The 14,425-nt window shown below is 40.0% G+C and overlaps 1 protein-coding gene across 1 annotated transcript; it reads left to right on the top strand.

The window, feature by feature from the left end:
- Positions 1 to 425: 425 nt before the first annotated feature.
- LOC139574419 (stonustoxin subunit beta-like) lies at positions 426 to 5,522 on the top strand. Its single transcript, XM_071398967.1, has 4 exons — positions 426 to 512; positions 2,368 to 2,506; positions 2,756 to 2,802; positions 3,698 to 5,522. The coding sequence occupies exons 2-4, from the start codon at positions 2,373 to 2,375 to the stop codon at positions 4,237 to 4,239; spliced, it is 723 nt and encodes a 240-aa protein (XP_071255068.1). The 5' UTR covers positions 426 to 512; positions 2,368 to 2,372; the 3' UTR covers positions 4,240 to 5,522.
- Positions 5,523 to 14,425: the final 8,903 nt, after the last annotated feature.

The following is a 14,425-nucleotide window of genomic DNA, read 5'->3' as shown; positions in this document are numbered from 1 at the left end:
ACTCTATTGCACACAGAGTGAGTCCATGCAACTTATTATGTGACTTTTAAGCAAATGCTTACTCCTGAACTTATTTAGGCTTGCCATAACAAAGGGGTTGAATTCTTATTGACTCAAGACATTTCAGCTTTTCATTTTTTATTAATTTGTACTAACATAATTCCACTTTGACGTGATGGGGTATTGTGTGTAGGCCAGGGCCAAAATAAATACATTTAATCCATTTTAAATTCAGGCTGTAACACAACAAAATGTGGAAAAAATGAAGGGGTGTGACTACTTTCTGAAGGCACTGTACATACTTCGACCCACATACACACAGCCACACCCATACAGATAATACCCAGAGCACACAGGAGGGAGGGAACCTTCAGTTACTGTATCCAAAGGTCAACTGTAGGTGGCCGCACCTAGTAGGAGTCGTCACGTCATTGAGGTGGTTCCCTAACAACATCTCTAAGATATTTTATTAATCTAATGCGACATTCTGGGTGTAATATTCAGGCTACAAGGTAAGAACCCAACTAATGATGACAGTATAGTGAAATGTATGATGTATACAGTGGTGTAAAGTTCTTAAGTAAAAATAATAAGTACTACTTAAGTCATTTTTTGTGGTATCCGTACTTTACTATTTTTATTTTTCACAACTTTTACTTTTACTTCACTACATTCCTAAAGAAAAGAATGTACTTTTTACTCCTTACATTTTCCCTGACACCCAAAAGTACACGTTACATTTTGAATGCTTAGCAGGACAGGAACATTGTCTAGTTCACACACTTATCAAGAGAACATCCATGGTCATCCCTTGCCTCTGATCTGGCAGACTCACTAAACACAAATGTTTCATTTGTAAATTATGTCTGAGTGTTGATCCTGGCTATCCGTAAATTTAAAAAACAAGAAAATAGTGTTGTCTGACTTGCTTAATATAAGACATTTTTAAAATATTTATACTTTTACTTTTGATACTTAAGTACATTGAAATACGTTTAGACTTTTACTCAGGTAGTATTTTACTGGGTGACTTTTAATTTTACTTGAGTCATTTTCTTGTAAGGTGTCTTTACTTTTACTCAAGTATGAAATGTGGTACTTTTTCCACCACTGGATGAATAATGAAATGTATGTGATTCTAGTAATGGTTAGTACAAACAATGGAGTTGAATAACCTTATATGTTGGGCTATGATGGGTTAGACAGCTGTACTAAGCTCATGAGACATCAATTATATTCTTCAAGATATTTATTTCAAATGACCAACTAAAAGCAGTAAATATTGCAGATTGTCACGTCTACTCCTTCTCCCTCCCTCCGGCACTCGACGTCGCCTGTCTACTAACCACCGATCCTGGCTCCATTATTATGTACACCTGTTCCCCATCATTACGCACACCTGGTCATCATTCCCTCCTTGATTACTCCCCCTTTATTTAGCCCTCAGTTGTCTTTAGTCATTAGGTGTTATTGTTTTCTCTCACGTTCAGTACATGGCTCGTGTTTGTTCTACTGTATCGGTTCTTTATTAAATACACCTTCTACACCTGTTTCCTGACTCCCGGCGTATACGTTACACAGAAGAGTTTCAGTAGACTGTGTAAAGGAGAAGTACTGGAATGAGCTGCCACAGGTACAATCAATCAGTCATTCATGTTCGTTACAATATGACCTGGGTTTATTGATACGGACAGCGGTTGCAACACTCATTGACCTTGGATCAATGATAGACAGAATCCACAGACACTGGAATAGAAGACAAAAACAGAACAATACAGTGGAAAATACTAAATTCTGTCAATTCTGTCAATATTCTGTCAAAACACTCCCCTCCCTATCTATTTGTACAGGGAATCTAAAAGTTTTAATTTGTCTCTTGTGTGTCCAATAGAAATTAATGGTAAATAATGTAATGTATGTATTGTATTAGGCACGTCATAATTTGAAATACAACAAAAACAAACTGAAAACATTTGACTACTTTAATACACTTAGGGAATTTGTCCAAATACTTATGACACCTTCAAATGGAGGGACTAGATACATAAAGTGCATTCATTTCTAAATGGTAAAACATATGTATGAAAAAGCACTCAAATAAAAGGTGACATTCTGTTCTGATCTCAAATCCAAAATCCTGGAGCATAGAGCCAAATTAAAAGTTTTAGCTTCACTGTCCAAATAAAAAAAAAGGTTTGTGTATAATTTTAGTGACCCCACCTTATCATGATGTAAGCATTGGCCAGCTTTTTATTGTTGGTTTTCTCTAATTGTTTTTCAATCAGTCACTTTGCACTACAACTATTGTATTGCATGATCATTTTTGGTCTGTATATTTTTTTCTAAATGCTGGATGTCTTTGTTTAGGTACAATGAGTCTCTCTGGGGGAAGAGAGGAGGAGGAGGGGGCGATGGACTTTAAGATTAGTCTCTCTGGGGGAAGAACGGAAGAAGAGGGGGCCACTACCTCTAAGATGAGTTTCTCTGGGGAACGTGACACTGACAGGTGGGAGGAAAGGTTGAGAGAGTGAGATAGAAAGATACTTCCTATATGCTGGCTTGTGAGTGTATCCATAACTTGAATTGTATGTTCTTGTATCAGTGATATGACATCATCATTACTCAACAGAAAGGATTAGTGCGTGCGTGTGTGCGTATGTGCGTGTGTGTGTGTGTGTGTGTGTGTGTGTGTGTGTGTGTGTGTGTGTGTGTGTGTGAGTGAGAGATATGGAATCATGGTGTTTTATTCCTACAGTGTGGACCATGGTGGAGAGTGCTGTTCAAAATCCAATCTTAGGAAATGTGAGTGTTGACTAGGGTTGCAAAGCCACTGGTAATTTATTCAGTGATTTTGGTAATTAACAGAAAATCTATTGCAATCTATAGTAACTTTGGTCATTTATAATTAAATCACTTTAATGTTTATTCATATATAGTAGTCATTGTTTATATCTGTGTCAATATTGTCCATGATTCTCTAGTGGATAGACCAGGTTCAAGAGAAAATAGGCTACTTAATGAAAAAAGCATGTAATCAACAATGGCATTATCTTCAATGAACTTCCAACTATTGACTTTGTTCACAATTGCCACCAGTTTGTCGCCAAAACATTTACAGCAGCCATATTGACCTAGTAAAATAAATAAAAATGTGTAAATAATATATAAAGGATATCTCATGCTGAAACTCTCATATTTAACAGCTAGGGTATTCACTAACCTGATGGTTTATTTTTAGGATCATGTTTTACAGCTATGTCATTCTCTTTTTTTATCATCTTATTTGATTAATTTATATATTTTACATGTGATACGGCCACACAGAGGGCCAGAGATAATTCCAGAACACCTGATTGAACTAGTTGGTCCAGTCAGATTGAAACTCTCATTCTATGGAACCATAGATCCAAACCACCAACATCCCACTAAATATATCTAGAATGATGCCGTCAACTCTGTAGCTGGCACTGTTGGTGAACTGCCTCCTGTAGCCTGATGTAGAATTAGGAACGGGAACAAACATTCTCTAATGTTGATTCAAGAGATAGAAGAAAAGTGTTCTGAAAGCAACAATTGGGCTCCAGTCCGATGTCTGACAATCACTGACAACACCATATGTAGCTGGAGAACAGTAAACGGTGTTGGTTGGCTTTATTGATATAATATGATGTCATGTTGTCTTGGTCTCCCCCATCAGATGCCTCTGATCTCACACTGGACCCAAACACAGCATTCAGAGAGCTCTCTCTGTCTGAGCAGAACAGGAAGGTGACAAAGGTGAGAGACGAGCAGCCGTATGCTGATCACCCAGAGAGATTTGGCTTCTGCAGACAGGTGCTGTGTAGAGAGGGTTTGACTGGGCGCTGTTACTGGGAGGTAGAGTGGAGTGGGGAAGGGGCTGATATAGCAGTGACATATAAAGGAATCAACAGGATAGGTGATGGTAATGACTGTGATCTTGGATTCAATATCAAGTCCTGGAGTGTGCACTGCTCTGATGACGGTTACAATGCCTGGCACAATGACGAGAGAATTGCCATACCTGTCCCCTCCTCCTCCCACTCAAACAGAGTAGGAGTGTATCTGGACTGGCCCGCTGGCACTCTGTCCTTCTACAGCGTCTCCTCTGACACACTGATCCGCGTGCACACATTCCACTCCACATTCACTGAGCCCCTCTACCCAGGGTTTGGGATTTGGGCGACTGGCTCCTCAGTGACCCTGTGTCAGGTAGAATAGCCTCCTGTTTCCTGGAGGAACATCAGGGAAGTCACACTCCAGTTCAAACACCTGTAAGCATGACAGAACACACACTTTCAGAAAAAATTGTATGGTTAGGGTACGACATTGTTCCCTGGGGTACAAATATCAACATACACCATTATGTACTTATGTACACATAGTAATGTAGTACAATGGTACATTTTTGTACCCAATATTTTGAATATAAAAGTACAATCATTGGAGGTGTAGCTTATTGGGGGAGTGGCTTTCAATTAGTTATTTTTGGCCACCCTTGAGTGGAAGTGTTGTACCAGTGGTCCATGGTTATGTTCATTTGAGTTTGAGCATATCTGATGCTCGTTTTGAAGTCTTTATAAAGACGTATATACATATGTAAGGAACATGTGACAATAAAGAGCTGTAAATAATATTATAGCGACATTAACCCAACATTGAGCCGCCTTGTCAAGAGGTATGGATCTCTTGGCATGATGGGTATGGTGCTGGTTTAACAGTCCCTGGACCCAGGTTCAAATCCTGGTCAGGGCTACCCCCTGAATTTATTACCTTTGTGTCAGAAGGGGGAGGGTGAAAACTGTACATGTGAGAGACCTGGTATAGAAAATAGGTATATTTATTATAAAGAATTTGGTGGGTGCTTATACTGTATATGTCTTATACACATGTGGGAATTAGAAATGAGATGTTCTGCATATCACAATTCCCCCATCATCAACAGCGACCCTGGAGCAAGTACGGTTAAGTGCCTTGCTCAAGGGCCTTGTTGGCTTGGGGATTTGAACTAGCAACTTTTCCATTACTGGCCCAACGCTCTAACCTCTAGGCTACAGTAACTGACACCACAATTGTTTTCTGACATCCCAGGTTTTGGCACTTAAAATGAACAAAAAGCTTTGTCACTGAGGTTGTACCTTAAAAAGGAACATTTGTACCTTTTTGGCTCTTTTAATGTGCGGACTGCAAGGGTACTATTATGTTCCTATAACATAACTAATGAGTAATAACAGGATACCACTAGAGTGACAAGCGTTTCTACCCCTTTAAGTACAATACGGTACCTTTTTTTCTGAGAGTGCAGAGACATGTTTTTTAAATCAATTATCTTTTTGATATTGTTTTAATTCCTTGGTGTTTGTAAATATTGCCATCGGTAGAACACATATTTGTCAAAATGTTCACACAACAATCCTTTATGCAATTTTATACAGATGAAAGAAGATGTTTTCATTTGCATTTACAAGAATATGACTTTTCAATAAATTGAATCCTACCTACAGTACCTACCTACCTACCTGTCTACCAATGGTTTAGACTATGATTGAAGTGTCTTGTCAGTGAATGTGATTTAGTACGTATATTTCTGATGATGCCTCTTGGCCAGGGCACAACAGAGCAATAGATGATTTGAATGAAACTCACATGAACCAGGTATCCATCCAGCCTTTTTACACGAGTAAAGTACATGATAGATAAAAAATGTCACGGCACGCCAAATGGAAATAGCTAATCTGTTGGTAAACTTTCCAAATGTCAATAAAACAAAATACTCTAGACAATGTTGGATCTTTTTGTGTCGGTAAAATTAGTTATGCGAGAAATGGTGATGGAAATGCCTTTATGCACAAATATTTATAGAATAATCATTGTATCGAAGTAAACTTTGAGTCACATGATGTTATGGTGTACTGTCCTCCGACTGGGACTCGGAAAGCATGCGGTTTATTAGGCTACAGATTAAATACATTCTGATGAACTTCACAGCGGTGCGGAAGTGCACGGTGATGAGCTTGATGCTCATTTCCAATAAATATCAAGAGTCTTATTCTGGAGACACGAAAATCGATGCCTGGCTGAAGTTTGACAAATACAAATAATCTTGCTCTTTTGTCCATAATAATCTCATCATGTAGTAGTCTATACCTGCACTATATCTGCAAGCTGTTGACTTGTGAGCACGTGCCAAGACCAGAGTGTGCACATTCGCTATGTAACGCAATTTTCTTTGTCACATAACCATCAGTAGAGTTGAAAATGAAATGGAAACCCATTTAAATTGTGTTTTTATTCACTACATAGGAATTTAAACACAAAATGTATATTTATGCGTACTATGTCATCACGCACAGCCTTTTATCTGCAACAAGTAAATTTGATGGAAACACATTTCTGGTGGGAAAACGTACATATTTTTTAATGCAGATCTGTCGCCAATTGGATGGAAACCTAGCTAGGGAAAGAGATTACTTTAGTCTACAATACAACCAGCTAGTGGACATTTGATTTACTCAACACTTTCTCAAGTGACTGGATACAGTTTGGTCCTATGGCTGAGCCATGTTTGTTGGGTGTGTTTTTGCCATTCAATCACAACACACAAGGGCACAGTAGTTGGTATAGTGACCGCGAGGTAAGCTAAGATGGCTTTGCTATGGAGAGACCTTTTGAAGTTGAGGTCTCTTCTCCCCTCCTGACTGACTCACAATCTCAAGATGGTCAGTTAATTCAGTTCTATGTGTAGGCTAAAACCTGCGCTGACCTTATGTTTAGCCAAGCTGACAGTGACAGCAGCTAGCTAGCATAGCTTGGGTATAGCTGCAGCTAGCTAGCCTATCTATTTTGAACAAAAATATAAACACAACATGCAACAATTTCAAAGATTTTACTGAGTGACAGTTCGTATAAGGAAATCAGTCAATTGAAATAAATTCATTAGGGCCTAATCTATGGATTTCACATGACTGGGAATACATATATGCATATGAGGTGATGGCGGCGGATAACTGGCACAACAATGGGCCTCAGGATCACGTCACGGTATCTCTGTGCATTCAAATTAACATCGATAAAATGCAATTGTGTTCATTGTCCGTAGCTTATGCCTACCCATGCCATAACCCACACCACCACCATAGGCACTCTGTTCTCAACGTTGACATCAGCAAATCGCTCACCCACACAACACCATACACATGGTCTGCGGTTGTGAGGCCGGTTAGACGTACTGCCAAATTCTCTAAAGTGACATTGGAGGCGGCTTAGGGTAGAGAAATGAACATTCAATTCTCTGGCAAGAGCTCTGGGGAACATTCCTGCAGTCAGCATGCCAATTGCACACTCCCTCAAAACATGAGACATCTGTGGCATTGTGTTGTCTGACAAAACTGCACATTATAGAGTGGCCTTTTATTGTTCCCAGGACAAGGTGCACCTGTGTAATGATCATGCCATTTAATCAGCTTCTTGATATGCCACACCTATCAGGTGGATGGATTATTTTGGAGAAGGAGAAATGCTTACTAACAGGGATGTAAACAAAATTGTGCACAACATTTTAGAAAATAAGCGTTGTGTGCCTATGGAACATTTCTGGATCTTTTATTTCAGCTCATGAAACATGGGACCAACACTTTCCATGTTGCGTTTTTTATTTTTGTTCAGTGTAGCTAGCCGATATACAGTATCTCTGTCACAGTTATGCCAAGATAGCAAGAACCAGTGTCTGGAATGTGTTTCATGACACTCGTTCTACAGCACCTTGCTACAAAAGTACCTTGCAACTTAGTTTCAACATTTCATCATGTCATGTAAAGACATGTTACCATGGAAACTAACTGCAAGTTCAATCCCCCGGACTTCAGTCAGCTGAGCTGTCCTACAACACACTATTCTAACTGGCTAGTTTTGTCTCGTCTCTCATTATGTTCACAGTTATACTGTGTCTATCCCAGAACTACTCATATCCCTACAGGTGTAGGCGACAGTACGTGTGGATGGGATTGTTCATCTTACAAAGACAAAACATTTTCTGCTGCTTTACTTGAGCGAAGTAGCAAAATATTGTCAAAGTAGTTTTATTCTCATTTGACTTTTTAAGCCTTTAAGTGCACAAGGTGATGGCTGGCTTAGTCACATATGGTGGGATCCAGTCACCTTAGTCACATATGGTGGGATCCAGTCACCTTAGTCACATATGGTGGGATCCAGTCACCTTAGTCACATATGGTGGGATCCAGTCACCTTAGTCACATATGGTGGGATCCAGTCGCCTTAGTCACATATGGTGGGATCCAGTCACCTTAGTCACATATGGTGGGATCCAGTCACCTTAGTCACATATGGTGGGATCCAGTCACCTTAGTCACATATGGTGGGATCCAGTCACCTTAGTCACATATGGTGGGATCCAGTCACCTTAGTCACATATGGTGGGATCCAGTCACCTTAGTCACATATGGTGGGATCCAGTCGCCGCAGGGCAAAGATACATAGATTGTGTATGCGATGGTGTACGATCCAACGTTCCAGCGCTGAGGACTGGTGGGACTGGCTGTTGGCCTGAGGAAGATATGGTCAACGCAGTTGGTCAGGTCCCCGACGTTGGTGTGAGTGGACCGACGCCTACCGGCTGAGTCTCCGCTGGAAAAGCTCTATAGAGTAAGGAGGTCAAGAGGTCAGGCCTTACTCCAGGGGGAGAAAACTTAAATATCTCCTTGTCTTCTGTACTCTATTATAACAGTTGGCATATTCTATAGTGGTAGTCTGAGTATAGTCATTTCTGATTGTAGCGTGGGGCAGTTAGATCAAATATTTAAAGTAATACTATTGATTGAGTAGTCTATCAAAGTAATCAGACCAGATACTTTAACATACTAAAAGATGCAGAAGCTAGCAGATTCATGGCTAAAGCCAGTGTGAGAAATTGGCTAGCAAACATGTGTTATGAAACTAAATAAATACTGCACTCTGAACCACAACTTCTTTGCTAGATTCATGATACTATTAGACAAAGCAAGGAAAGTGAACTTCAAAAGTGATGTAGTGTAATGATGTGCGCTGAGAGTCGGGAAGCAAGTTCAAGGAGTGAATACATTTAATAAATACATGAAACAAACACGTAACAAACAGCACACCGACATGGAACAGACACAGAAACAATGACAACTGGGGAGGAAACCGCAAACGCGCATAACGCTGGTGACAGGTGTGCATCATAAAACGAGCAGCCTGGTGACCTAGAGGCCGGAGAGGGAGCACACGTGACATGTAGTTTAATTGAAATTTGCAGCTGTTCTTGGTAAATAATGAATCTGCTACCTTCTGATATGTCTTACTGGATCTTTAAATATATGAAAATATCTGGTCTGATTACTTTGACAAATTATATCAACCTTATTAACTTTGTAGTGTGGGGCAGATCACATATTTAATCAGAAATTACTACACTCAGACTAACACCATAGAATATGTCAACTGTAATGCTAGAGTACAGAAGACAAGGAGACATTGGTGAAGTTTTAAATAAAACAAAAACATGTTGTTTTTTTTAAATCACGAGTCTGGACGATAGCGGTATGTCCAGTCCTTTCTGGGCTGTTGGGGGATAAGTGGCAAGACCGACCCAGTGGCCAGAGAAGGGCACCCCTTCCCTCGGAGCACCAAGGTCACACAGTCAACAGAGCATAACATACATCTGAGTTTCATTATTTCAAATCCAAATGATTGATTTAGTTTACCATGAACAGATCATCAAAATGTAATTCTGCTTTCAGATTAAGAACATCTTTAATGTCCTCAGAGAGGCAATTAATTTTGCAGCAGTCAAAAAACTGAAATTACATATAAAAAACACAGCAAATAGCAAAGGATATTTACAAGCAGTAGGCAGGGTAAGTGCAATTTCATAAGTGCACGTGCTAAAGCTCAATTAATCAAAGATTTTGCAGAATTGCATTCAGCCTTTTTTGGCCTTTCTTAGAAATGGCGTCCATACACTGATCCCAGGACAGCTTGTTGTCAGTTGATGCTGAAACTAAAAAGGCTGTACCTCTCGATTGGTAGTAGATAATTCTGTTCTGATTTAAATAGCAGTAGACCAAGATGTTATACCCTCTAAATAATTCTTACAATATTTAAAAGCTGTCGCATGCCACACTAACAATCTCTTTTTTTTTTTTTTTTTTTGCAATAACAAGTCATGATGCTTACCACACCATAACCTGCAGTGGAATGTAGTAGTCCAAAGCATACTTATACAGTGAGAAATAAAAGGGAACATATGCAATATCACGGGTAATATATTTTCCAGCTGGCTGGCGTTTATTGGTCCTTTATTTGAGTGCATGTGATACACCACTAATACAATCTGCAACCTTACTACCGGCTGTTCTGCACGATATTATCATGTGCACAACATGATGATTGGCACTATATAAAACACTATCATCCCAGGATGTGTGTAAGCAGAAAAACAAGCCTGCCCCAGCAGTTTGATCATTATTAGCCTGACTTAATCTTGGGAAGACATAATACCCTCTACCTGCTTAGACTAGAGTACTGTCTAATTACATTAACTGTTAATGCAAGTTTTTTGGTGTATTTTTTTTTCTTGGGGTAAGGTTGCACTTTAGTGAGTTACACTGGACGTGATGAATGTGCAGGGGAGCCAATGGTCAAGAGGTATTTATTTCATGGGCCTCTAGCCACACTGACACTCCTTTCAAATCTGGACGTGATATAGTGGCCAGGCTGGGTGCATGGCGCTCCCCTTTGATATGTAGCAGACCAACAAGTGCAGGCGCCGTGAAGCTGTTATGGCTTGTCTGTCTTTTGTTCCGCCACTAAAGGCAGCCTGCGACATGTCGTCGAGAGCTGGTCAAAGGGTTGGTGAAGGTCACGAGAAGAGGCGCGTGGCTCAAAATCAGATGTCACCATTGCTGAATGGTGGAATGGTGGTTATAGAGGGCCACAAAATGTATGATCAACTAGATTCAGGCAAGGGCAGATTTTTTTTCTTGAGCGGATGGTCAGGGGGCCGGAACATAATTTACAAATCATTTGTAGCCTGCAAATTGACTGCAAGAAGCCCAAACAGGTATAATAGTTGACAAAAACATAATCTGATTACATTTGTATATGGTCACATACAGTGCCTTCAGAAGTATTCACCCCCTTTGACTTTTTCAAAATGTTGTGTTACAGCCTGAATTTAAAATGGATTCACTTTAGATGTTTTGTTTACTGGCCTACACACTACATCGCATAATGTCAAAGTGGAATTATGTTTTTTGAAATGTTTATAAATTAATAAAACAATGAAAAGCTGAAATGTCTTGAGTCAAAAACTATTCAACCTTTTTGTTATAGCAAGCCTAAAAATATGTTTGCTTAAAAAGTCACAAAATAAGTTGCATGGACTAACTTTGTGTGCAATAATAGTGTTTAGCATGATTTTGGAATTAATGCCTCATCTCTGTACCCCATATATATAATTATCTGTAAGGTCCCTCAACCGAGCAGTGAATTTCAAATGAAATCAAATAACATTTAAAGATCACATACAAATATTTAGCAGATAAATTTTTTAAATATATTTTTTCAGATGTTATTGCGGGTGTAGCGAAATGTAGATTCAACCACAAAGACCAGGGAGGTTTTCTAATGCCTCACAAAGAAGGGCATGTATTGGTAGATGGGTAAAAAAAGCAGACATTGAATATCCCTTTGAGCATGGTGAAATTATTGATTACAGTTTGGATGGTGTATCAATACACCCAGTCACTACAGAGATACAGGCATCCTTCCTAACTCAGTTGCCAGAGAAGAAGGAAACCGCTCAGGGATTTCACCAGGAGGCCAATCGTGTTTTTAAAACATTTACAGAGTTTAATGGCTGTGATAGGAGAAAACTGAGGATGGATCAACAACTTTGTAGTTACTCCACAATACTAACCTAAATGAAATAATGAAAAGAACGAAGACTGTACAGAACTCAAATATTCCAAAACATGCATCCTGTTTCCAACAAAGCACTAAAGTAATACTGCAAAATAATTAGCAAAGCTATTCACTTTTTGTCCTGAATATAAAGTGTTATTTTTGGGGCAGGTCCAATACAACACGTTACTGAGTGCAACTCTCCATATTGTCAAGATAGTGGTGGTTGCATCATGTTATGGGTATGCTTGTCATCATTAAGGACTGGGGAGTTTTTCAGGATAAAAAAGAAACAGAATGGAGCTAAGCACAGGCAAAGTCCTAGAGGAAAACCTGGTTCAGCCTGCTTTCTACCAGACACTGAAATAATAATTAACCATTCAGCAGGAAAATAACCTAAAAGGCTGAGTTACAGTTTTGACTAAAATCTAATTGAAAATCTACTTTCTGAAGGCAAAAGCTTTCCTACTTTTTCTTTATTTTTACTATTTTCTACATTGTAGAGTAATAGTGAAGACATCAAAACTATGAAATAGCACACATGGAATCATGTAGTAACCAAAAAAGTGTTAAAGAAATCCAAATATATTTTATATTTGAGATTCTTCAATGTAGCCACCCTTTGCCTTGATGACAGCTTTGCACACTCTTGGCATTCTCTCAACCAGCTTCATGAGGTAATCACCTGGAATGCATTTCAATTAATAGATGTGCCTTGTTAAACGTTTAATGGTATGTCTTTCCTTCTTAATGCATTTCAGCCAATCAGTTGTGTTGTGACAAAGTAGGTGTGGTATACAGAAGGTAGCCCTATTTAGTAAAAGAGAAAGAGAAAATACAATCCGTCATTACTTTAAGACATGAAGGTTTGACAATCTGGAAAATGTCAAGAACTTTGAAAGTTTCTTCAAGTGCAGTCGCAAAAACCATCAAGCAGTATGATGAAACTGGCTCTCATGAGGACCGCCACAGGAAAAGAAGACCAAGAGTTATCTCTGCTGTAGAGGATACGTTCATTAGAGTTACCAGCCTCAGAAATTGCAGCCCAAATAAATGTTTCACAGAGTTCAAGTAACAGACACATCTCAACATCACATCTCAAATGTTTAGAGGAGACTGCGTGAATCAGGTATTCATTGTCAAATTGCTGCAAGGAAACCACTACTAAAGGACACCAATAATAAGTAGACACTTGCTTGGGCCAAGAAACACGAGCAATGGACATTAGACCGGTGGAAATCTGAACCTTTGGTCTAATGAGTCCAAATTTGAGATTTTTGGTTCCAACCGCCATGTCTTTGTGAGATGCGGAGTAGGTGAAAGGATAACATTCACCATGTGTGGTTCCCACCGTGAATGACGGAGGAGGAGGTGTGATGGGTGCCACAGGGTTCAATTCTCGGGCCGACTCTCTTCTCTGTATACATCAATGATGTCCCTCTTGCTGCTGGTGATTCTCTGATCCACCTCTACGCAGATGACACCATTCTGTATACTTCTGGCCCTTCTTTGGACACTGTGTTAACTAACCTCCAGACGAGCGTCAATGCCATACAACTCTCCTTCAGTGGCCTCCAACTGCTCTTAAATGCAAGTAAAACTAAATGCATGCTCTTCAACCGATCGCTGCCCGCAGCGGCCCACCCGTCCAGCACCACTACTCTGGACGATTCTGACTTAGAATATGTGGACAATTACAAATACCTAGGTGTCTGGTTAGACTGTAAACTCTCCTTCCAGACTCACATTAAGCATCTCCAATCCAAAATAAAATCTAGAATCAGCTTCCTTTTTCGCAACATAGCTTCCTTCACTCATGCTGCCAAACATACCCTCGTAAAACTGACCATCCTACCGATCCTCGACTTCGGCGATGTCATTTACAAAATAGCCTCCAACACTCTACTCAACAAATTGGATGCAGTCTATCACAGTGCCACCCGTTTTGTCACCAAAGCCCCATATACTACCTACCACTGCAACCTGTACGCTCTCGTTGGCAGGCCCTCGCTTCATACTCGTCGCCAAACCCACTGGCTCCAGGTCATCTACAAGTCTTTGCTAGGTAAAGCCCCGCCTTATCTCGGCTCACTGGTCACCATAGCAGCACCCACCCGTAGCACTCGCTCCAGCAGGTATATCTCACTGGTCACCCCCAAAGCCAATTCCTCCTTTGGTCGCCTTTCCTTCCAGTTCTCTGCTGCCAATGACTGGAACGAACTGCAAAAATCACTGAAGCTGGAGACTCATATCTCCCTCACTAGCTTTAAGCACCAGCTGTCAGAGCAGCTCACAGATCACTGCACCTGTACATAGCCCATCTGTAAATAGCCCATCCAACTACCTCATCCCCTTACTGTGTATATCTATTTATTTATCTTGCTCCTTTGCACCCCAGTATCTCTACTTGCACATTCATCTTCTGCACATCAATCACTCCAGTGTTTAATAGGTGTATTGTGATTAC

Source organism: Salvelinus alpinus, chromosome 4, assembly GCF_045679555.1.
Source record: "Salvelinus alpinus chromosome 4, SLU_Salpinus.1, whole genome shotgun sequence".
In the NCBI taxonomy this organism is placed as follows: Eukaryota; Metazoa; Chordata; class Actinopteri; order Salmoniformes; family Salmonidae; genus Salvelinus; species Salvelinus alpinus.
The sequence above is the reverse complement of the archived record's forward strand: the minus strand, read 5'-3'. Positions and strand labels throughout refer to the sequence as shown.